Below are 22,964 nucleotides of genomic sequence, written 5' to 3'. Positions count from 1 at the left end.
CACATACTTTTCGTTCTTGTAAACTGTTTTAATTCCTTCCCGTCATCTTCTACAAAACACTTGGCAGACGTTCCCCTAGTAACTGGATATTAGACAAGCATTCTCTTCCAAAACTTTTAACTTGCTGATATCCAAAGCCTCCCATGAGAAGAAAGCCTGACTAAAGCAATTTATTATTTGAAGGGAGTTTGTTTACTATTAATAGGTTAGACCAGTCATGATAGAATTATTTATTGAAAATTCTCTATATTGGTAGCTAAGTGTGACAGTTATAAAGTCCGTTTTATAGATTAGCAAACTGGGAGATACAAAGGTAAATGCCCAAGGTCATTCACCTAGACAGTGAAAGAATTAAGAATTCTAAGTTAGCTGGCGCCGTGGCTTAACAGGCTAATCCTCCACCTTGCGGCGCCGGCACACCGGGTTCTAGTCCCGGTTGGGGCGCCGGATTCTATCCCGGTTGCCCCTCTTCCAGGCCAGCTCTCTGCTATGGCCCGGGAGTGCAGTGGAGGATGGCTCAAGTGCTTGGGCCCTGCACCCACATGGGAGACCAGGAGAAGCACCTGGCTCCTAGCTTCGGATCAGCGTGATGTGCCGGCCGCAGCGGCCATTGGAGGGTGAACCAACGGCAAAAAGACCTTTCTCTCTCTCTCTCTCACTCTCACTCTCACTATCCACTTTGCCTGTCAAAAAATAAAAATTAAAAAAAAAAAAGAATTCTAAGTTAGTTGTCTAGTTTCAGAATAAAATTGTAAATCATTATACCATGCTATGTTTCCAGGCTTACCACCTACATACCAGTGTACAGTACTAAAGTATATTACCCTAGCGGTTCCAGAATTCCAGACTGGGGCTGGTGCTGTGGCAAAGCTGCTGCCTGCAGCACCAGCATTCCATATGGGTACCGGTTCGAGTCCCTGCTGCTCCTCTTCTGATTCAGATTGCTGTGGCCTGGGAAAGCTGTGGAAGATTACCCAATTCTCTGGGACCCTGCACCCACATTGGAGACCCTTGTGAAGTTCCTGGCTCTTGGCTTTGGCTTGGCCCAGCAAAGGCTGTTGGAGCCATTTGGGGAGTGAACCAGTGGATAGAAGATTTTGCTATCTCTCCCTCTCTCTAACTCTGCCTTTCAAATAAATAAATAAAATCTTTTTTAAAAAAAGGAAATCGAAATTAGTGAATTAAAGCTTGTAGCTGAACATAGGCACTTCAGTTTTTGGATATCTAATCAATACCAAATGCAGATTGTTCTTTAGGGATGTAGCTTCAGGCAGAGAACCATAGACTTGAAGAGAAAAAAAAAAAAACCCCGGGGCCAGCACTGTGGCTCAGTGGGTTAATCCTCTGCCTGCAGTGCCCACATCCCATGTGGGCACCAGTTCTAGTCTCGGCTGCCCCTCTTCCAGTCCAGCTCTCTGCTGTGGCCTGAAAAGCAGTGGAGGATGGACCAGGGGCTTGGGCCCCTGCACCCACATTGGGGACCAGGAAGGAGGCGCCTGGCTCCTGGCCTTGGATCAGCGCAGCTCTGGCCATTGCAGCCACCTGAGGAGTGAAGACCTTTCTTTCTGTCTCTCCCTCTCACTGTCTGTAACTCTACCTCTCAAATAAATAAAATCTTAAAGAAAACCCTCAATCAAGATGAATTCATAGTAAAATACTTCACAAGGACACAGTCTATCTGAGCAGTGGCAAAATAATAGCAGAAACATTAAATATCACTTTATACTTAGTGATGATGGTAAAAGGAGAAGGTCAGTTTAGTCAAAAATTGATAATTTTAGAAATAAAATTTCTAAAAAAAAAAAACCCTGCCTGGCGCTGTGGCACAGTGGGTTAACGCTATGGCCTGGGAAAGCAGTAGAAGATGGCCCAAGTCCTTGGGCCCCTGCCCCCACATGGGAGACCCGGAAGAGGTTCCTGGCTCCTGGTTTCGGATCTGCGCAGCTCCGACTGTTGTGGCCATCTGGGGAGTGAACCGGGGATGGAAGATGTCTCTCTCTCTCTCTTTGCCTCTCCTCTCTCTGTGTAACTCTGACTTGAAAATAAATAAATCTTTAAAAAAAAATTCAACAATAAGCATCTCATTTATAATTATAAGTACCAGAAGAAACAACTCAGTAAATTAAAACTGGTTGCCACTAATAGATGGAGATATTTCTATTTTTTTAAAAAGATTTATTTATTTATTTGAAAGTCAGAGACAGAGAAGGAGAGGCAGAGAGAGAAGTCTTCCATCAACTGGTTCACTCCCCAGTTGCCACAATGGCTGGAGCTGTCCCGATCCAAAGTTAGAAGCCAGGAGCTTCCTCCAGGTCTCCCACACGGGTGCAGGGGCCCAAGGACTTGGGCCATCTTCTGCTGCTTTCCCAGGCTATAGCACAGAGCTGGAGCTGAAGTAGAGCAGCCAGGACATGAACCGGCACCTATGTGGAGTGCCAGCACTGCAGGCAGTGGCTTTACCCGGTATGCCACAGTGCCAGCCCCATTCATTCATTTTAACGGTCTTCCTTCCATTGGTTCACTCCCCAAATGGTGGCTACGGCCGGAGCTATGCCGATCCAAAGCAAGGAGACAGGAGCCTCCTCCCAGTCTCCTATGCAGGTGCCGGAGCCCAAGCACTTGAGCCATCACTGCCTTCCCGGGCCACAGCAGAGAGCTGGACTGGAAGAGGAGCAACCGGGACTAGAACCCAGCGCCCATATGGGATGCCGGCACCACAGGTGGAAGGTTAACCAAATGAGCCACGGCGCCAGCCACATGCATTCATTCATTTTAAAAAACCATCTCTGTGCTTCTGCCATTTTGAAAAGCAGCAAAGATTGGTTTAAATGGAAGAAGGCATTTCCTTGTATGGTTTTATTCAGAGAACTGCAAGTATAGGATATAATTTGAATGTGCATTGCTTTGCAAACCCTGTAGAGGTACCCAACAAGAAAGGTAGAATAGAGGTAGGTGGAGGAAAAAGACAGTGAATTTAGTTTTGCACATACTGGTTTGAGGTGACCCAGAGTCTGCAAGAGATGTTCAGTAACAGATGGGTATAAATGTTTAGCTATACTCATGAGAACAATTCAGAATGCTAATGTAGATTTTAGTCTATCAACTAATACACTAGGAATCTTCTGTGTGTCACATATTTCTAACTCTAGAAAACTAAGGAGGGATTTAGGGGGAGTAGGTAAAGAAATGGAAAAGGGAGACAGAAATTGAAAAAAAAAGGGGGGGGAATAGATTGACAGAGAAGGTAAAGGAAGATTATTATTATTATTATTATTATTATTTGTTAAAGGTTTATTTATTTGTTTGAGAGGCAGAGTCATAGACAGAGGGAGAGACAGAAAGGTCTTGTGTCTGTGAGTTCCCTCCCCAGTAGTTGCAGTGGCTTGAGCTGGGCCTATCAGAAGCCAGGAGCTTCTTCCCGGTCTCCCACATGGTTGCAAGGGCTCAAGCACTTGGGCCATCTTCCACTATTTTCCCAGGCTGTTGGCAAGGAGCTGGATTGAAAGTGGAGCAGTCAGGACATGATCCAGCGCCCATATGGGATGCTGGTATTGCAGGCAGATGCTTAACCTACCACACTACTGCGCCAGCCTCAAAGGAAGATCATTAAAGTGAGAGGAGGGACCAGCACTGTGGTAGGGGGTGAAGCCTCCGCCTGCTGTGCTGGCATCCCAAATGGGTGCCTGTTAGAGTCCCAGCTGCTCCACTTCCAATCCAGCTCCCTGTTAATGTACTTGGAAAAGCAACAGAAGATGGCCCAACTACATGAGCCCCTGCACCCACAGGAAAGAGCCACAGAAGCTCCTGGCTTTGGATCAGCCTAGCTCTAGCCCTTGCAGCCATTTGGGGAGTAAACCAGCAGACGGAAGATGCTCGCTCTCTTTCTTTCTCTAACTTTGCCTTTCAAATAAATAAATTTAAAAAACCAAGTGAGGAGGAAGTAAACATGGGAGTCAATCGGGAGAAGAAATGTGAGAGGTAGAGAAAATGTAAAATAGTACAACTTATTTAGAAAACTGATGGTTAGTTTCTTCTAAAGGTAAAAATTATACTGTATATAAAGTATGATCCATCATTTCCATTCATAGGTATTTACCCAGAAGAAATGAAAACCTCTGCACACAAAAACTTGTACAGGCATGTTTGTATTAGCTTTAATTTTAACAGCCAAAAAGCTGAAAAAGCAATACACATTAAGAAGAGAGATGGATAAATAAGTTGTACAATATTCATACAATATGGAATCAACTTAGCAATAAAGAATGAATGACTAAGAGGTAACATGGATGTATCTCAAAAGCATGCTAAATGAAAAGTCAGTTCCACAAAGGTGCATACTGTGTGAGTGCATTTGGATGAGCCCATAGGAAAGGTTAATCTATAATTAGTAATTCAAATATAAGGAAAAGTACCCCTCCTGTTTTGATAACTCCATGTACCTCTACCTTTGCTTTTTATAAATGATTTCAGGGAATAATAGATTGCTTGGACTTTGATTAACAACAGAAAAATAGATCTGTTTTAAGTACATAGTTTCAAAGTTCATCTAAATGAATTTATTTTTTCAAAAGGATCTGGTCTCACAAATCAAGAACCACTTCAACTAGTTTAGTGCTTTAGTGCTATGAATAAGTTTGATAATTCAGACATGGTCATTGATAAATTTTGTGTATCTGGCAGAAACTTCTTGGGCATCTAAAAGATCTTTTGAACCCTTCCCCATAATTTTACCTAGTGCTTCAAAGCCCCTAGCAAGGATGTTGTTTTTACTTGATTCTGTGTTTGCGTTTTTATCCCTGATCATCAGTTCATTATGTCAACTAGTAATTGTTAGTACTTTTATTTATATATTAAAACTCTTGCCTTAAAAATATATAACACATAGAAAATTGCATAGTACTTAACTGTACTATTTAACAAATAATTATAAAGTACACAGCTATGCAGCTACCACCTTGGTCAACAGGCAGCATGTTGTCAGCATTTTAGAAGCCCTTATTCATCCCTTCGTATTCTTAATCCCTGCCCTCAGCCCTCTCCTGACTTTATTATAATAATTTCCTTGCATTTCTAGCTACGTATGCATCTCTACACTACACAGTTTAGCTTAACCTGTTCTTGAAATCATAGAAATGTGTTTTGTACTGTGCTGTGTTTCTTTCTCAACAACTGTTAGTGAGAATCGTCTATATTTCATGGAGCTGTCGTTTTTATTTTATATGAATTTATCATTTTTTTTTGTATTTTTAGGTTGTTTCTTACAAGTTTGCAGCAAATTATAGCCTTTCTTTGTTACCTCATTCTTTTTGCTGTTTTAATACGCATAATAAATTAGAACATCTTGTATCAGTATAGCTCTTTATCATAAATGCAGGACTTTTACATGCATCATTTAATTAGGTCTTCATTTCAGACTAGTGAAACTAGCAGTGCAGCCTTCTGTTTTATAACAGAAGTGTGACAGAGCTTGTGAATTGCTGTGGCAAACATTTCTGAAAATTACTGAAGTATTGTAGCTGTCACAGATTTTTAATTTCCGGGTATAAAATCTGAACTTTTGAATCACTTCCCCACTTACTGAGCATGGTCAGTAGTTGCATTTAAAATATTTCATATTATATTTAGAAACAAATTTAGAAGTCTCTTGGGTAAAGATATGCTCAACTGTTCCCCATTTCAAATCAAGGCTTTATTTTTGGGGGCGTTGGTTTAAAGAACTGTTAATTGTTGGTAGGATGCTAGACAGTTTCTTTAAAATCTCTGCAGTAGGGGTCAGCATTGTGGCTCAGCAGGTTACGCTGCCAGTTGTGACACCAGCGTCACTTATCAATGTACTGGTTGTAGTGTCAGCTGCTCTTCTAATCCAGATCCCTGCTGATTTGCCTGGGAAAGCAGCGAATGATAGCCAGAGTACTTGGGCCCCTGCCACCCACTTTCGAGACCCAGATAGAATTTCCTGGCTTTGGCCTGGCTCAGCCCTGGGTGTGGCGGGCATTTGGCGAAGGAACTGGCTCCTGGAAGATCAATCTCTCTGTGCCTCTGTGTTTCTCCCTCAGTCTCTCTGCCTTTTGAATGAGTGAATGAATCTTTGCCAAAAATTCTAAAGTTCTCTGTGTAAAACTGTTCAGATAGATAGAAAGCTATAGCATTTGATTTAGATGGGCAATGAGGAGGAGGGGAGACTAATGTTGGCTAATCTCCTAAGTCAAGAGACTGAGATTTTAATTCAAGGAAGCTCTGCCAGTCACTAGCAAAGTAGCCTTGGATAAACTCAGTAAAAGCTGTTGAATGAGGAAGTTCCATGATGTTATCTGTCAGGTCTCTTTCTCCCTTCCTCTTCCCCTTCCACTTATTTTAGAGTTAGAGTTAGAGTTAGAGTTAGAGTTAGAGTTAGAGTTAGAGTTAGAGTTACAGACAATGAGAGGGAGAGACAGAGAGAAAGGTCTTCTTTCTGTTGGTTCACTCCCAAAACGGCTGCAATGGCTGGAGCTGCACCGATCCAAACCCAGGAGCTTCTTCCAGGTCTCCCATGTGGGTGCAGGGGCCCAGACATTTAGGCCATCTTCTACTGCTTTCCCAGGCCATAGCAGAGAGCTGGATCGGAAGAGGGGCAGCCGAGACTAGAACCAGCGCCCATATGGAATGCTGGTGCCATAGGCAGAGGATTAACCTACTGCGCCATGGTGCCAGCCCCTTTCTTTTTTCTTTTTCTTTTTTTTAAGGGAAAGAGTTTATTGGGGGAAATACGGCAGACTGGAGGAAAGGGGCAAAGAAGGAAAGAGAGGAGAGCGAAAGAGAGACAGAGACAGTTCAGGAGACGGGGAGGGGGAGAGAGAGAGAGAGAGCTCTGGTGCGTGCCATGTGTTCAGGAAAAGTTCCTTTTAAAACTTTGCGGGGGTGGGGGTAGGTGGGGAAGTAGGAGCAGCGAGTCCCATTAGGATGTGGGTGGGGCTGACACCGGTTTTGGCTGAGTGGCCACCTGGCTTCCAGCAATGGCAGCAGGGGCTAGAGCCTAGGATGGTGTCAGGATGTAGATCGCAGCATAAATAAGACTGCCATTTTACTAACATTCCCTCCTTTTGTTTTTTATAAAGCAGGAGTTGCATGGGATTACATTAGTCCTAAAAGTGCAGGAGGGGTAGAAGGACAATGATCTGTCTTTAGAGCTACTTCCTGCTGATGTGGGCCAACAAGGTACTCTTTGCTGGCATGGGGCGATGTCTCAAGCTGCTGCCTCCTGGGTGGGGAGCCGAGTATATCCCGGTAGCAGCATTTGGTTAACAGCCTGGTTGCTGAAAGCCTTGGTTCATTCCATTATCAACTCCTGAAAACACTTAAACAGACCCTGTAGTGTAAAAGACAGGGTGAGAATAGCAACCATTGATCCTAAGAGTGGCATTAACCAGGTAAAGAGAGGATTTCATAGAGGAGAGGAAATGGTGTGTGGGGGGGGGTGGTTTCTGGACCCTGTGAGGACTATTTGATGGATGTGGTTTAAAGCTGATCCCAAGCTAGACTGGGAGAAAGGCCACTCAGCTTTTGCAGGTAGAGGAGTTTTGTCTATGGAGGAAATCCTGAAAAATCATACAGCATTAAGTGGGGGAGAAGACCATCAATACAAACAGGTTGAGAGTAGAACCATTGATGTTAGAGTAGAGGCTATGATTATAAAGGAATGAGGCCCCAAGTGGGCTAGACAGGGTCTTGAACAAAGGACAGACTCATTACTAGAGGAACTAAGAAAGGTGCTGTCTAAGCCATGAATCAGTTTTCCTATTGAGAGGCAAATAGAAACTGACAGAAGGGGGCCTGATAATAACCAGGTGGGCTTTAAGGCCTTGTAAGTTATGATGCCTGGACTTATCTATGTCTTCACATGGGGTACATCCCAAGGGAGCTGTGCACCCCCTTGGGAAGGCATCAGGTCTCTTTCTTTATTTTCTTTTCTTTTTTTTTTTTTGACAGGCAGAGTGGATAGTGAGAGAGAGACAGAGAAAGGTCTTCCTTTTTGCTGTTGGTTCACCCTCCAATGGCCACCACGACTGGCGCACCGTGCTGATCCGATGGCAGGAGCCAGATGCTTCTTCTGGTCTCCCATGGGGTGCAGGGCCCAAGCACTTGGGCCATCCTCCACTGCCTTCCCGGGCCACAGCAGAGAGCTGACCTGGAAGAGGGGCAACCGGGACAGAATCCAGCGCCCCGACCGGGACTAGAACCCGGTGTGCCGGCGCCGCAAGGCAGAGGATTAGCCTAGTGAGCCGCGGCGCTGGCATTAGGTCTCTTTCTAAAATCATATATGTGTCTGTGAAATAGTCTTTGTGATAGAGACGGTCTGACCTCTTATTTATGTATGGAATGTGCTCAGCTGGGTTTAAAGCCTGGTTTAGATGATGGTGTTATTGCAGAGTGACACTCTTTTTGCTGTCTGAACACTTTTAAAATTACGAGGTTTTAAAAATGGACATGTTTTAAACAACTTTCATCTCAAGAAGTGCAGGTAACTATTAGTGTAGTTAGTCGTGGCTCAGTTGAAATATTTTTGAAGAATTCAATACTTGTCTGAAGGTGTTTATATATAAATGTTTCTAAAGTATATAAACTTTGGGAAGGAAATTCTAAATTTGTTTAGAAAAGCAAGAAGATAAAAATATTGATGTTACATTACCAGGCATGTTTGGAACGTTTTAGGTTTTATACGTTTACTTAAATAAAGACCCTTGGAGTTGGGAACATCTTCTTGGTTGAAAATGTGCTTCAGCAGGTTTGTTATCTGGGTTGAGATACATTGAAGCATTGTTGTACTTCGGGCAGCTGTCTTTGACCTAAACTTTACGAAAGAGGAAGTGTTGGCCTGTGTTACTTTTAACTTAGAACATGGTGTAGGGAAATGAACATTTTGTTATTTTTAAACGATACTCATTTATTTGAGAGTTGGGTCAGGGGGAGCTTTTGGGAGCCAGAAACCCACTTCAGGTCTCTTATATGGGTTGGTGGGAGCCTAATAACTTGAGCCATCAATGCTCCTTCACAAGAATTGGAGCCACAGTTGAGAATTGAACCCAGGTGCTCCCATGTGGATGTGAGCATTCTAACCAGTAGGCTAAATTTAGCCCACTCCTAGAAAATGTATCTTTTAAAATGCACGAAATAAGAAGTTGTTTGATTCTAAACGGGAGGAAAGCATGAATTTGGGTAAATGTGGTGGTGTTAAAGTATTTATGTAGGAAGCCACTGAATAATTTTAAGTATTGAACAAAAGAAGCACTTACTTAGAAAAGCACAAGAAAATACAGTGCTCCCCCAAGTAAAATTAATGTTTGAAAATAGTTACTTAGGAAAATTGCTTGGGGGTGGGAGCGCTATGGTGCAGTAGGGTGATCCTCTGCCTGTGGCGCTGGCATCCCATATTGGTACCTCGTGGCTGCTCCTCTTCCAATCCAGCTCTCTGCTGTGGCCTGGGATAGCAGTAGAAGACGGCCCAAGTGTTTGGGCCCCTGCACCCACATGGGAGACCTGGAAGAAGCTCCTGGGTTTGGATCTGTGCAGCTCTGACCATTGCGGCTATTTGGGGAGTGAACCAACGGAAGGAAGACCTTTCTCTTTGTCTCTCCCTCTCACTGTCTGTAACTCTACCTCTCAAATAAATAAATAGAATCTTTTAAAAAAATTGCTTCTGGTGCTTTGGATGTAAATGAGAATATATGATGTTGATAGGAGAAATCAGATTACAAGAACAGCACAGTAGCTTCTTACCTCTGTGAACTACAGCAGTGATGAACATTGGAGAATTTTCACTTTGAAACAAAGGCATACTTAATTTCATAGAATTGATTAAAAAGAGATTTCACTTAAAATGACTTCTTAATGGCCAAGGTCATTAATCTTGGATGAGCTTAAGCTTGTTAAATAAATATCCACATTGAAATACTGTTTGTGATATGTGAATTTAGCCCTTTCCTCTTAAGAAAGTTGGATAGAGGAAATAAAGACAACGTGCACTTGTCTCTGAAGAGTTTTACCTATAAAAATAGCTGCCATTTTCACCTTACTTAGTTGAGAGTCAGTACTTTGCAGATAGCAGAAAGGAAGGATTTAATTTCTCTTAGTGTTCAGGGGTGTAGTTATCGATTTATAGTTGGCAAAGCTTATAAATGATTGATGAGGTTTCTTTCAGAAATTTATAAGGACATGTTTTGTTTTTCACCACTTGGGGCAAAATGTTTCAAAATCTCCTTGAATAATCAAATCAAGGCATCTTTATTTATTTGATTTTTTTGAAGGATGGCTCTTTTTCTTCACTCTGCCTACCACTCTACCCTTGTATATGGGTTTTTATGGTCAACATTATCTGTGTTCTTGGCTGCTTTCCTTTTAGTCAGTTCTTGATCCACTGTAATCTCATTTCTGCCCACTACCTACCAAAGCTGGCCTAGCCATGACCAGCAATTCTCTGTTTGCTGCACAGCCTAATGAGGAATTCTTAGTCTTCCCTCTCTCAGTGGCAGTTAAATTCCCCTTGGAAGGTTCCAATGACACCACATTTAACCGGGTTTTCTTTCTCATTTTGATAACATCCCATCTCCTTTCCGTTCTTCTCCCTATAGTAAAATTGTTGCTGTTCTTCAGAATTCTCTTAAACTCTTTGCTTCTCATGATAGCTTTCCTTAGAGGTTATCATTTATTATTTCGCTGATAAGCCTGGTTTCATACTTCTTGGCTTTCAAGTTGTATGTGCATCGGTGTACTAGATGTTTTCCTTTGGCTACTACAGTAGGCTGTGAGTGATAAAAGCAAATTTTGTAGTAGCCAAAAGCAAAACCAGACCTCAGGTGCACAGGTGAAACTGGTCTTTGGGGTGGCTGCAAGCAGGGACTCATGTCATCTGAGTTTCTTTTTTGTCTGCTTGTCAGCATTGTTATCTCAGGACTATCTACTACATGCAGTATGGGGTATAAAGTTATTCGTAAAGTCAGCAGCTTGGTAGTTGGGAATGAAAATTAAGTTCAGGGCCGGCGCCGTGGCTCACTTGGTTGATCCTCCACCTGTGGTGCCGGCATCCCATATGGTTGCCGGCTTCTAGTCCTGGCTGTTCCTCTTCCAGTCCAGCTCTCTGCTGTGGCCCGGGAAGGCAGTGGAGGATGGCCCAAGTGCTTGGGCCCCTGCACCCGCATGGGAGACCAGGAGGAGGTGCCTGTCTCCTGGCTTTGGATTGGCATAGCTCCAGCTATAGTGACCATTTGAGGGGTGAACCAACGGAAGGAAGACCTTTCTCTCTTTCTCTCTCTCTCTATCTGTCAAATAAATTTAAAGAAAGAAAATTAGGTTCACTCTTTGTACAATACCACATAGGAAATTACCTGACAGATTATCTTTAATTCAGCTTTATTTGCCATTGTGGGATATACAGTAGTTTGACCAACACCCTTTCTGGTGAGTTGTTGGTAGGGGTGGGAATCCAGTGGCTAATTCCCAAAAGGAAGCCTAACTAAACCACTATTAAACTTTGATGTACATTTCAAAATTCAATGGATAGGGTGATAATTTTGTTTATTGTTTTTGATAAGTTGTGGTTACTTCTGTTAGCGTTGATGATCACTTACTATGTGGATTGTGTATGAACACCAAGGATTCAACTAGTGAAATGATGATTAGTATTTCCTCTTAGAATTAAGGACTTAGGGGCCGGCACCGCGGCTCACTAGGCTAATCCTCCGCCTTGCGGCGCCGGCACACCGGGTTCTAGTCCCGGTTGGGGCACTGATCCTGTCCCGGTTGCCCCTCTTCCAGGCCAGCTCTCTGCTGTGGCCAGGAAGTGCAGTGGAGGATGGCCCAAGTGCTTGGGCCCTGCACCCCATGGGAGACCAGGATAAGCACCTGGCTCCTGCCATTGGATCGGCGCAGTGCGCCGGCCGCAGCGCGCCTACCACGGCGGCCGTTGGAGGGTGAACCAACGGCAAAAAAAAAAAAAAAAAAGGAAGACCTTTCTCTCTGTCTCTCTCTACTGACCACTCTGCCTGTCCAAAAAAAAAAAAAAAAAAAAGAATTAAGGACTTAGGTTTGATAGTGTTAAAAATAATAATTCTTAAAAAAATTAAATTTATTTTCATAGCTATAAAGTAGAATGCTTTGTGAGGGCAAGGTTTTCTATTTGCTTTCAGTGTTATATCCCAGCACATGACAAAAAAAAAATAATTTTGTTGAACATGGTATCAGTTTGTTAAAAGTCTTGATTTTCGGTGTTTGTTTTGTATGGTAATATCTACTCTGAATTTTGTCACAGATTTAAGAAAGAAATGCTTTCAAGACTAAAGTTAACTGTTTTCTTTTCTTTCCTAGACTCCCTGCTGTAGGCTCTAAGTTCAAGACAACAGTTTTTGTACTTCCTGGTGGTGCAGAAGCATGTCTCTATAGAACCAGAAACAAAGCAAGAAAAGAATCTGACTTTTTCTTTAAATTGTGGAAGATACTTGACTTCCAGGAACAAAAGCACAGTAAAATAACAATATTATTTTGGCTTTACTGAACATTCATCTTATTGAGGAGTGTGCCTGAGTTGAAATTCGGAATCCTCACTGCTGCTACTGTGTACCTGGAACTGTAACCATGAGTGAATTCTGGTTGTGTTTCAACTGCTGTATTGCAGAACAGCCTCAGCCCGTGAGTATTACACCCTGTGTGTCTGCATCGGGGGTGGGGGTGGGGGGGTGCTAAGTGAACATGCCAGTGGCTGTCAAACTGAAAATTGGGACTTAAGCAGTTAACTGTAGGGCTGGTCTAGGGAGTGTCATAGAGAAAGTTCAGTGGAACTTGAGATACTTCTTCTGAGAAGTAGCATTTAATGTGTTGGGGCTACATATGGTGTATCGAGAATTGTGCTAGACTGTTATCCATGACTGAAGAAGTTGTGTTCTTCTACCAGGTAGACAAATCTAAAGACCAGAGAGGGAGACAGGAGAGGTAAAACAACTAAGCCTCAAAATCAACAGCTGGAAGTGGTGGAAGCTGCAGCAGATAGATTGTCCTTGTGTACTTCTTGACCTACCATATCATTTTTCTCCAAGTATATAGCTATACTTTGGTTTACTTGTTTTAATAGGTTTACTTGTTTTGCCCAAAACTATATAGATGGTAGTTGGTCTTGCTGACTTCTTGGCAAATGCCCCACTTTTGCGCCTTAATCCTGTGTGTATTTCAGTGCTACCAGACTCCAGCTACAGACCTCCAAATTTTATTCATCACTGATAATGCCCAAATTGAATTTCACCACTATGAAGTCTCTCCATGCTTTCCACTGATTTAGATAATACCTCATCTCTTCAGTTCACATTTCTGTTACAGCCTGGAGCTTTTTATATCCAGTCTCTGCCACCACATTGAAATTCTTTAAGGGCCCTGATCGTATTTACTTTGTGTCTTCAGGAGCAGATGTACTACCTTGGAGAATGCTAGCTGGCTAGCTGACAAAACAGGATTTTAACTTTGTCCTTTTTTGTTTAAATTTTGTAGTAACAAAAAGAGAAAAATGAGGGTTATAGTTTAAAAATGTAATTGCACACACAGTACACAATTTTTTAGTCTGTATATGAGCACAGTATAGACAAAGGAGAAAATTAAAAAATCAAAGTAACCCCTATTTTTTTTCATCCCTGTTTTCACTGCTCTGAATGTGAAATCACTTCTAGGGATTGGTTGTGCCACGAGATGCCTTTTAGCTTTATATATTTATATGGGTTTCATTGTTATTCATTTGAAATGTACCAAGAGACACAGAGAAGGATCTCCCATCTGCCAATTTACTTCCCAAATACTCAAAACAGATAGGACTGGGCCAGGCCAAAAGCCAGGCACTCAGAAGTCAGTCTGTATCTCCCACATTGGTGACAAGGACTTAAATATATCCTAAGGGTATACATTGGCTGGAAGCTGGAATTGGAAGTCAAGTTGAGACTCAATCCCAGGTACTCAGATACGGTTTGCAGGAATCCCAGGCAACATCTTAACTGCCTCACTGAACACCCACCCTAACCTTATGGTTTTGATTGTTGCAGTTAGTAAGTTTTGTTATCTCACAGGATAAAAAAAAATTTTAAAGATACATTTATCTATTAGAAAGTCAGAATTAGAGAACAAGAGGCAGAGAGAGAGAGAGGAGAGAGAGAGAGAGTCTTCCATCCACTGATTCATTCTCCAATTTGCCGCAACGGCCGAAGCTGCGCAGATCCAAAGCCAGGAGCCAGGAGCCTCCTCCTGGTCTCCCATGCGGGTGCAGGGCCCAAGCGCTTGGGCCATGCTCCTCTGCCCTCCCGGGCCACAGCAGAGAGCTGGCCTGGAAGAGGAACAGCCGGAACTCGAACCAGCACCCCATATGGGATTTGGGTACTTCAAGCAGCAGCTTTTACCTGCTATGCCATAGTGCCGGCCCCTAAATATTTTCATAGCTCTTCTTTTTCACCTGTGTTGGTCATGTCTTAGTTTTTAAGCTGGATTGTGGTTACGTTTCCTTGTTACTGTTAACTCATTATAGTTTTTCTTCCTAGTGATACTTCATAATGCATACTTTAAACTCTGTGTGTGTTTTCTTTAAGATTGCAGTTAATGTAGAGAATACTTAGGACAGAATTGACATCTTTAGAGTTTTGAATTATCCTACTGAAAAATATAGTACATGTGTTCATTTATATAGATCTTTGCATATTTTTAGTACATTTTTTAAAGTTTTGTTCTGTTGGTTTGTTCATTTCTTGTTCTGTGTATTTTACAGATTTTTATTAAGCCTTTAAATATTGGTTTTTCTATTATATTTCCTAATTGATTAATACTATTATATAAGAAAAAAAGAGTTTTTTTTTTAACTTATGTAATAAATATAAATTCCCAAAGTACAGCTTATGGATTACAGTGGCTTTTCACCCCCATAACTTCCCTCCCACCCGCAACCATCCCCTTTCCCGCTCCCTCTCCCCTTCCATTCACATCAAGATTCATTTTCAATTATCTTTATATACAGAAGATCAATTTAGTATATATTAAGTAAAGATTTCAACAGTTTGCACCCATACAGAAACGCAAAGTGTAAAGTACTGTTTGAGTACTAGTTGTAGCATTAATTCACATTGTACAACAAGTGAAGGACAGAGATCCTACATGAGGAGTAAGTGCACAGTGACTCCTGTTGTTGACTTAACAAATTGACACTCTTGTTTATGGCGTCAATAATCACCCTAGGCTCTTGTCATGAATTGCCAAGGCTATGGAAGCCTTTTGAGTTCACCAACTCCTATCTTATTTAGACAAGGTCATAGTCAAAGTGGAAGTTCTCTCCTCCCTTCAGAGAAAGGTACCTCCTTCTTTGATGGCCCGTTCTCTCTGCTGGGATCTCACTCACAGAAATCTTCCATTTAGGGTTTGGTTTAGTTTTTTTTTTTTTGCAAGAGTATCTTGGCTTTCCATGCCTAAAATACTCTCATGGGCTCTCCAGTCAGATCCGAATGCCTTAAGGGCTGTTTCTGAGGCCAGAGTGCTGTATAGGACATCTGCCATTCTATGAGTCTGCTGTGTATCCCGCTTCCCATGTTGGATTGTTCTCTCCTTTTTAATTCTCTCTCTCTCTCTCTTTTTTTTTTTTTTTTTTTTTTTTACAGGCATAGTTAGACAGTGAGAGAGAGAGAGAAAGGTCTTTCTTTTTCCATTGGTTCTCCCCTGAGTGGCCACTGCGGCCGGCGCATTGCGGCCAGCACGCTGTGCTGATCCGAAGCCAGGAGCCAGGCATTTCCTCCTGGTCTCCCATGCATGTGCAGGGCCCAAGCACTTGGGCCATCCTCCACTGCACTCCCAGGCCACAGCAGAGAGCTGGACTGGAAGAAGAGCAACCGGGACAGAATCTGGCGCCCCGACTGGGACTAGAACCCGGGGTGCCGGCACTGCAGACAGAGGATTAGCCAAGTGAGCCGCGGCGCAGGCCCTCTCCTTTTTAATTATAAAAGTTAGTATTAGCAGACACTAGTCTTGTTTATGTGATCCCTTTGACTCTTAATCCTATCATTATGATCAATTGTGAACTGAAACCGATCACTTTGACTAGTGAGATGGCATTGGTACGTGCCACCTTGATGGGGTTGAATTGGAATCCCCTGGCACATTTCTAGCTCTACCATTTGGGGCAAGTCAGGTTGAGCATGTCCCAAATTGTACCTCTTCTCCCTCTCTTATTCCCACTCTTAAATTTAACAGGGATCACTTTTCAGTTAAATTTAAACACTTAAGAATAATTGTGTGTTAATTAAAGAGTTCAACCAGTAGTATTAAGTAGAACAAAAGGTTTTTCTATAATAGTTTTTCATCCAGAACCTTCCTGAACACTTTAGTAATTTTATTTAGTTGAAATGCTTGTATGGTCTATATACCTCTAAATAGTGACTGTAAGTAATTTTTTGCTATGTGAACCTTTTAGGCTGTTGGAATCTTAACTTCACTAAGACCTCTAATACAGTGGGTGAATAGTTTCAGTGATGGCTGAGCATCCTTGCTCATCCTGATTTTATTAGCAAAGTTCCTAATTTATTTTATATTAATATTTTTTTAAAGATTTATTTTATTTATTTGAAGGACAGAGTTACAGAAAGAGGAAGACGAGAGCGAGGTCTCCCGACCACTGATTGATTCCCCAATGGCCACAATGGCCAGGGATGAGCTGATCCGAAGCCAGGAGCCTCCTCTGGGTCTCCTAGGTGGTTGCAGTGGCCCACAGATTTGGGCCATCCTCCACTACTTTCCGAGGTGCATTAGTAGGGAGCTGGATTGAAAGTAGGGGAGCCAGGACTCATACCAATGCTGCAGGCCGGGGCTTTAACCCATTGCGACACAGCACTGAGCCATTTAATTTATTTTAATTGTGAAATAAATGTATGTGTGTTTGAGTGAACAAAATTTAAAACTGCATATAGCTATGTTGTTGTGTATGATTTATAATCTGATATTATCAAAGATTATATTTATTTATCTTGAAAGAGTTGGAGAGAGGGAGAGACAGAGAGATCTTCCCTCCACTGGTTCACTTCCCAGATTGCCATAAAGATTAGTGTTGGGCCAGATTGAAGCTAGGAGCCAGGAGCTTCCTCCAGGTCTCACATGTGGTTGGCAGAGGCTGAAGCATTTGAGCAGTCTTTTGCTGCTTTTCCCAGGCCATTAATAGGGAGTTGGTTGGAAGTGGACCAACTGGGATATGAACCGGTACCCATATGGGATGTCAATCCCCTTCACTAATACTTCAAAACATTTTGGAGGGGCTGGCACTGTGGTGTAGTGGTAAAGGTGGCACCTGTGGTGCCGGCATCCTATATGGGTGCCGGTTCCAGTCCTGGCTGCTTCATTTCAATCCAGCTCTCTGCTATGGCCTGCGAAATCAGTAGAAGATGGTCCAAGTCCTTGGGCCCCTGCATCCGCGTGGGAGATCTAGAAGAAACTCATGGTCCTTGGCTTCAAATTGGTGCAGCTCTGGCCCTTGCGGCCAAGTGGGGAGTGAACCAGTGGATGGAAGACCCCTCCCTCCCTCCCTCTCTGCCTCTCTTCTCTCTATGTGACTCTGACTTTCAAATAAATTTTTTTAAAAATATGGAACACTTGAGACATTTGGCCATGTTTTTAGTATGCCTTGTTATTGTTTGTAGAAGAAGATATGTGGGGCCAAAGGAGATGGTAAATGGATCTATAATGTGAGGTTTTCTGGCTGAAGATTAGGCCATTTAACTATTTGCTCTGGCTGTTGGTGTCAGAGGATAAAATTTCCTCTGGTGGCTTGTGGGTTTTGTCTGGTGTTGTCTTCGGGTTTCCCTGGAGATATATTCTTAAACAAGGTCTGAGATGTGCAGTTGTTCCCCTGTGTAATCCCCTGTGTTATGGGAACAGTGGTGGGAAGTGTATGGGAGGGGAAATGGCATATCATGCTGTGAGTAGGTGTCAGTCTGAGACTGTCCCCTGGAGTGCGACCCACACAAAGGACTTCTGTGTTTTGTTTTGTTTCTTCTCTTTTAGGTGAGACAAAAAGGTTAGAGAAAGCTGGCATGGGGTATTTTCCTCCCACCAGATTGGCTGGTGTGGTAAAATCGCAGATGCTTAGGGTATATAATAAAATTGTTCCTCTTGAGGGCAGGCCTCTGTTAACAAGAATGGAGTGCTCTGACTCGCTGTGTCGCAGCTACCTTTTCTGCCCTTTGTTGAAACATGCTGTATTTTTCCCTGATTTGCCCTGTGAGAATGTAGCTCAATTCCTGGGGATAAACCCTCAGAAGTAGGCTCCCCTATGTCTTTTTCCTGCCCAAGTGTGAAACTCAAACTTGTTCACACTGAGCCTACAGCAATTCATTAATTGCATTAAGGGTTTTCCACTTTAGTTCGGCATCCTGCTGAGGTTTCCTCTCTGCATGGTCTGTGAGTCTGTGGCTGCCTACCTGGGACTGCAGTTGTCTCTGTAAACGAGTTCTCCAATGGATCTACGAAGAACTGTTGTTTTTTCTTTGAAGGATGAGAGTGATAACTTCCGTGTTGCATATGTGTAAGACCAAAAACTAGAAGTCATACTGCCATGTCTTTGAAGATTGATTTATGCACTACTGATATTCACACATAGCTAAAATAGAGGGACACAGATTAGGAATTTATATATCAGGAGTCTAAATCTGTGGTTATAAGCATGACACATCAGAAATAAATTTTATGCTACACTAACACTTTTGAAACTTCAGTTTTTTTTCATACAGCATTTATCATGTCCATATTGTGTCATTGTTCAACAAACACATATTTATATAGAATATTTTACAAAAAATTCCTTGGGCATCTGATTTCTTAACCTTTCTGACTTGGTGAGAAAAATCCCACAAAACTTAACATGTCCATGGTGGTCACCGTAGTGGAAGAATGACTTGCTTGTTGGTATTAGGTAACCAATTTTAAAAAATGCATGAAGAATTTTATTACTCTTTATATTTTAAGAAGATTTGCCGCTTGATGTCTTAGTAGGCTCTCTCAAGATTGCCTTATCTGGAGCTGCTTGGTCATGTCTGAAGTCTCGTGAAGTATTTACTGAAGTAAAGTGCTGCATGCCAGCTCGCCCGCTCACTGTTGATCACTCCCTTCTGCTCTTGCACATTCCATGAGTGAAAAAAGGAACAGCCAATATTGGAAAGAAAATAGAATGCATTTTTCTGAGTATTAGCTTAATAATCATTTTTCTCCTCCTACTCTTTTGGTCCAACCCATTATAATACACAGTGTAATGTTTTGAGCTTTTTTTTTAAAGGTTTATTTTATTTATTTGAAAGACAGAGTTACAGAGAGAGGTCTTCCATCTGCTGGCTCACTCCCCAATTGGCCACAATGGCCAGAGCTGCGCCGATCTGAAGCCAGGAGCCAGGAGCTTCTTCCAGGTGTCCCACGTGGGTGCAGGGGCCCAAGGACTTGGGCCAACTTCTGCTGCTTTCCCAGGTGGTAGCAGAAAGCTAGATTGGAAGAGGAGCAGCCAAGACTAGAACCAGCGCCCATATGGGATGCCAGTGCTTCAGACCAGGGCTTTAACCTGCTACGCCACAGCGCCGGCCCCAATTCAAAACTTTTTAATTGACTATACATGATGTAGTTGCTGTTGTTAGAGCTAAGGTTGTGGATTTAAAATTAATTGCTGCTTTCCAAAGTAATTTTTATTCATATCTATATCTCTATATATATTTTTTAAAGATTGTATTTATTTACTTGAGAGGTAGATTTGAAGAGGGTGAGAGGGAGAGACAGAGAGAAAGGTCTTCCATCTGCTGGTTCAGCCCCAAATGGCCGCAACTGATCGAGCTGAGCCTTTCTGAAGCTAGGAGCCACGAGCTTCTTCCAGGTCTCCCACGCAGGTGCAAGCACTTGGGCCATTTTTTTTTTTTTTAAATTTTTATTTTTGACAGGCAGAGTGGACAGTGAGAGAGAGAGAGAGACAGAGAGAAAGGTCTTCCTTTTTTGCCGTTGGTTCACCCTCCAATGGCCGCTGCGGTAGGCGCGCTGCGGCCGGCGCACCGCGCTGTTCCGATGGCAGGAGCCAGGTGCTTCTCCTGGTCTCCCATGGGGTGCAGGGCCCAAACACTTGGGCCATCCTCCACTGCACTCCCTGGCCACAGCAGAGAGCTGGCCTGGAAGAGGGGCAACCGGGACAGGATCGGGCCATTTTTACTGTTTTCCCAGGCCATAACAGAGAACTGGATGGGAAGAGGAGCAGCTGAGATACGAAAGGACACCCATAAGGGAGGCCGTCACTGCAGGTGGAGGCTTAGCCTACTACACCACAGTGCTGGCCCTGCAAAATAATTTTGAAGAAGAGGTTTGTCACTGGAGCCACGAGCTTCTTCCAGGTCTCCCACGCAGGTGCAGGGGCCCAAGCACTTGGGCCATTTTTTACTGTTTTCCCAGGCCATAACAGAGAACTGGATGGGAAGAGGAGCAGCTGAGATACGAAAGGACACCCATAAGGGAGGCCGTCACTGCAGGTGGAGGCTTAGCCTACTACATCACAGTGCTGGCCCTGCAAAATAATTTTTAAGAAGAGGTTTGTCACTGGTTACAGAACTGCAGTGAGTTATTGTTGAGCATCAAAGTGTTGGTAAACTTCTAAGGCATCCTTAAAAAACATGAACATTGATTTTACAGGAAGAAAAACTTTTTTTAAAAAAAGATTTATTTATTTTATTTTTTTTTCTTTTTTTGACAGGCAGAGTGGATAGTGAGACAGACAGACAGAGAGAAAGGTCTTCCTTTTTGCCATTGGTTTACCCTCCAATGGCCGCCGCGGCCGGCACATCATGCTGATCCAAAGCCAGGAGCCAGGTGCTTCTCCTGGTCTCCCATGTGGGTGCAGGGCCCAAGCCCTTGGGCCATCCTCCACTGCCTTCCCGGGCCATAGCAGAGAGCTGGCCTGGAAGAGGGGCAACCGGGACAGAATCCGGCGCCCCAACCGGGACTAGAACCCAGTGTGCCGGTGCCACAAGGTGGAGGATTAGCCTGTTAAGCCACGGCACCGGCTGATTTTTTTATTTCTTTGAGAGGTAGAGTCAACAGACAGAGGAAGAGACTGAGAACCATCCACTGGTTCACTCCCCAAATGGCCGCAGTGGCCGGAGCTGCGCCGATCCAAAGCCAGGAGCCAGGAACCTCTTTCGGGTCTGCCAAGCGGGTGCAGGGGCCCAAGGACGTGGGCTATCTTCCACTGCTTTCCCAGGCCATAGCAGAGAACTGGATTAGAAGTGGAGCAGCCATGACTAGAACTGGCCACCTACATGGGATGCCGGCACTGGAAGAGGAGGATTAACCTACTGTGCCATGGTGCCAGCCCCCAAAAAACTTTTCCCTTTATATACTGTGCCTTTACTTTTACTGTTTCTCCCTTGGCACTGATTTTTCTGTAATGCCATTCTCCTTGAAATGTATATTTTGACATGTACACACAGTTCCCATGTATTAGTGTACACAACAACCCTGGCATTTCTGCAGTGAGCCATGTGTTGATGAGAAATCAGTGAGCAAAGTAGACGTTGTTTCTGCTCTCCTGGCTCTCACACTGGTAGAGGACACATTTGCTTTATGAATAAATGTGTATGATACCAGATAATGACAACTGCTGTATGGAAAAAGAAAGTGGGAAAAGAAGATGGAAGGTGATCTGTGAGAAATGGGGCTCTTAATTGAAGTAGGATGTTCTGAGAGAGCTCCTCTGATGGATAATGTAAGCTAGGATTTAAGGGAGCAGACCACACACAGGGAAGAGCATTTTAGTCAGATAGGTTAGAAAGTACAAAGGTGATGTGTGTGAGAGAAACGTAAAAAAAGGCAGCGTACTGAGAGCCAGGAGGCTGACCAGTCGTGGAAATGAGACCGAAGAGGTGACCAACGGCTGCTTCCTGTTCAGCCCTCCAGGTCACGAAGACACCGTTTTATTCTTTGTAAAATGGGAAATCACTGATGGTTGTGAGTGAAGAAACCAAGAGGAAGGGCAGAAACTTCCCAGTGGTTTGAGTGTAACTTTGTGCCTAGACCTGGAGGCTGTGCTGCTCATGCTGCACCCCCTCGGCCTGTGAGTCACCATTTGGAATGGAGTGTGGCATGTCTGCTGTGAGGCGGTTTATTCCCTTAGGTAGCTTTTATTTCTGCCATTTTTTGTTGTACAGATTCAACCCGTGGTAGTATGTGGGGTGAAATGCAAGTTATGGTGCTGGACCTACTGCAAGAAAGTAAGGAAACAAAATAAGGGAGGTGCCCTGTGCTTGAGGAAACGGAGAGGAAGCCGACTGCTAGAGGATCTTAGGTGTTCTGGAATGCATGAATGCCATTACTGCAGCTTGAGAGAATGAACCAACAGGTCTGATGAGGTGACTAGAGCCCTAGACCACGGGTAGTAAGGTTCAGCCTGCAAAATAATTTGGTCTGTTCCTTCTAAGGCAACCCTAGGTGGGACTTAAAATTCAATAAATAAATACCATCAATGTACTAAAGGAGAACATTGAGGAAACCATAAGACATTGGCATAGGCAGAAACAAAGGCAGTAAAGTAAAAATATACACATAGGATTACATCAGGCTGAGAAGCTCCTGTACTGCAAAGGAAACAGCAAAGTGAAGAAGCAACAGACAGAATGGCATAAAATATTTGCAAAATATGGAGTTGATAAAAGATTAATATCCAGACTCTGTAAAGAGCTTAAGAAACTCAGAAACAATCCAAGAAAACAAACAATCCTGTTAAGAAATGGACAAAGGACTCTGGGCATTTTTCAAAAGAGGAAATTCAAATGACCGACAGACTCATGGAAAAATGCTCAGGATCACTAGCCACCAGGGAAATGCAAATCAGAATCACAGTGAGGTTTCACTTCACCCTAGTTAGAATGGCTGCCATACAGAAGTCAACAAACAATGCTGGCAGTGATATGGGGAAAAAT

General features: G+C 43.2%; 1 protein-coding gene across 1 annotated transcript in view; it reads left to right on the top strand.

Moving 5' to 3' along the window:
• CDC42SE2 (CDC42 small effector 2) overlaps positions 1 to 22,964 on the top strand; it is a 103,957-nt gene that overhangs the window by 49,859 nt on the left and 31,134 nt on the right. The window contains exon 3 of the mRNA XM_062189223.1: positions 12,337 to 12,657. Coding sequence (XP_062045207.1) covers positions 12,604 to 12,657 — 54 coding nt within the window. The 5' untranslated portion in view covers positions 12,337 to 12,603. The remainder of the gene's footprint in view (positions 1 to 12,336; positions 12,658 to 22,964) is intronic.

The sequence above is a fragment of the Lepus europaeus genome, chromosome 4 (assembly GCF_033115175.1).
Source record: "Lepus europaeus isolate LE1 chromosome 4, mLepTim1.pri, whole genome shotgun sequence".
NCBI classification, from domain to species: Eukaryota; Metazoa; Chordata; class Mammalia; order Lagomorpha; family Leporidae; genus Lepus; species Lepus europaeus.
The sequence above is the reverse complement of the archived record's forward strand: the minus strand, read 5'-3'. Positions and strand labels throughout refer to the sequence as shown.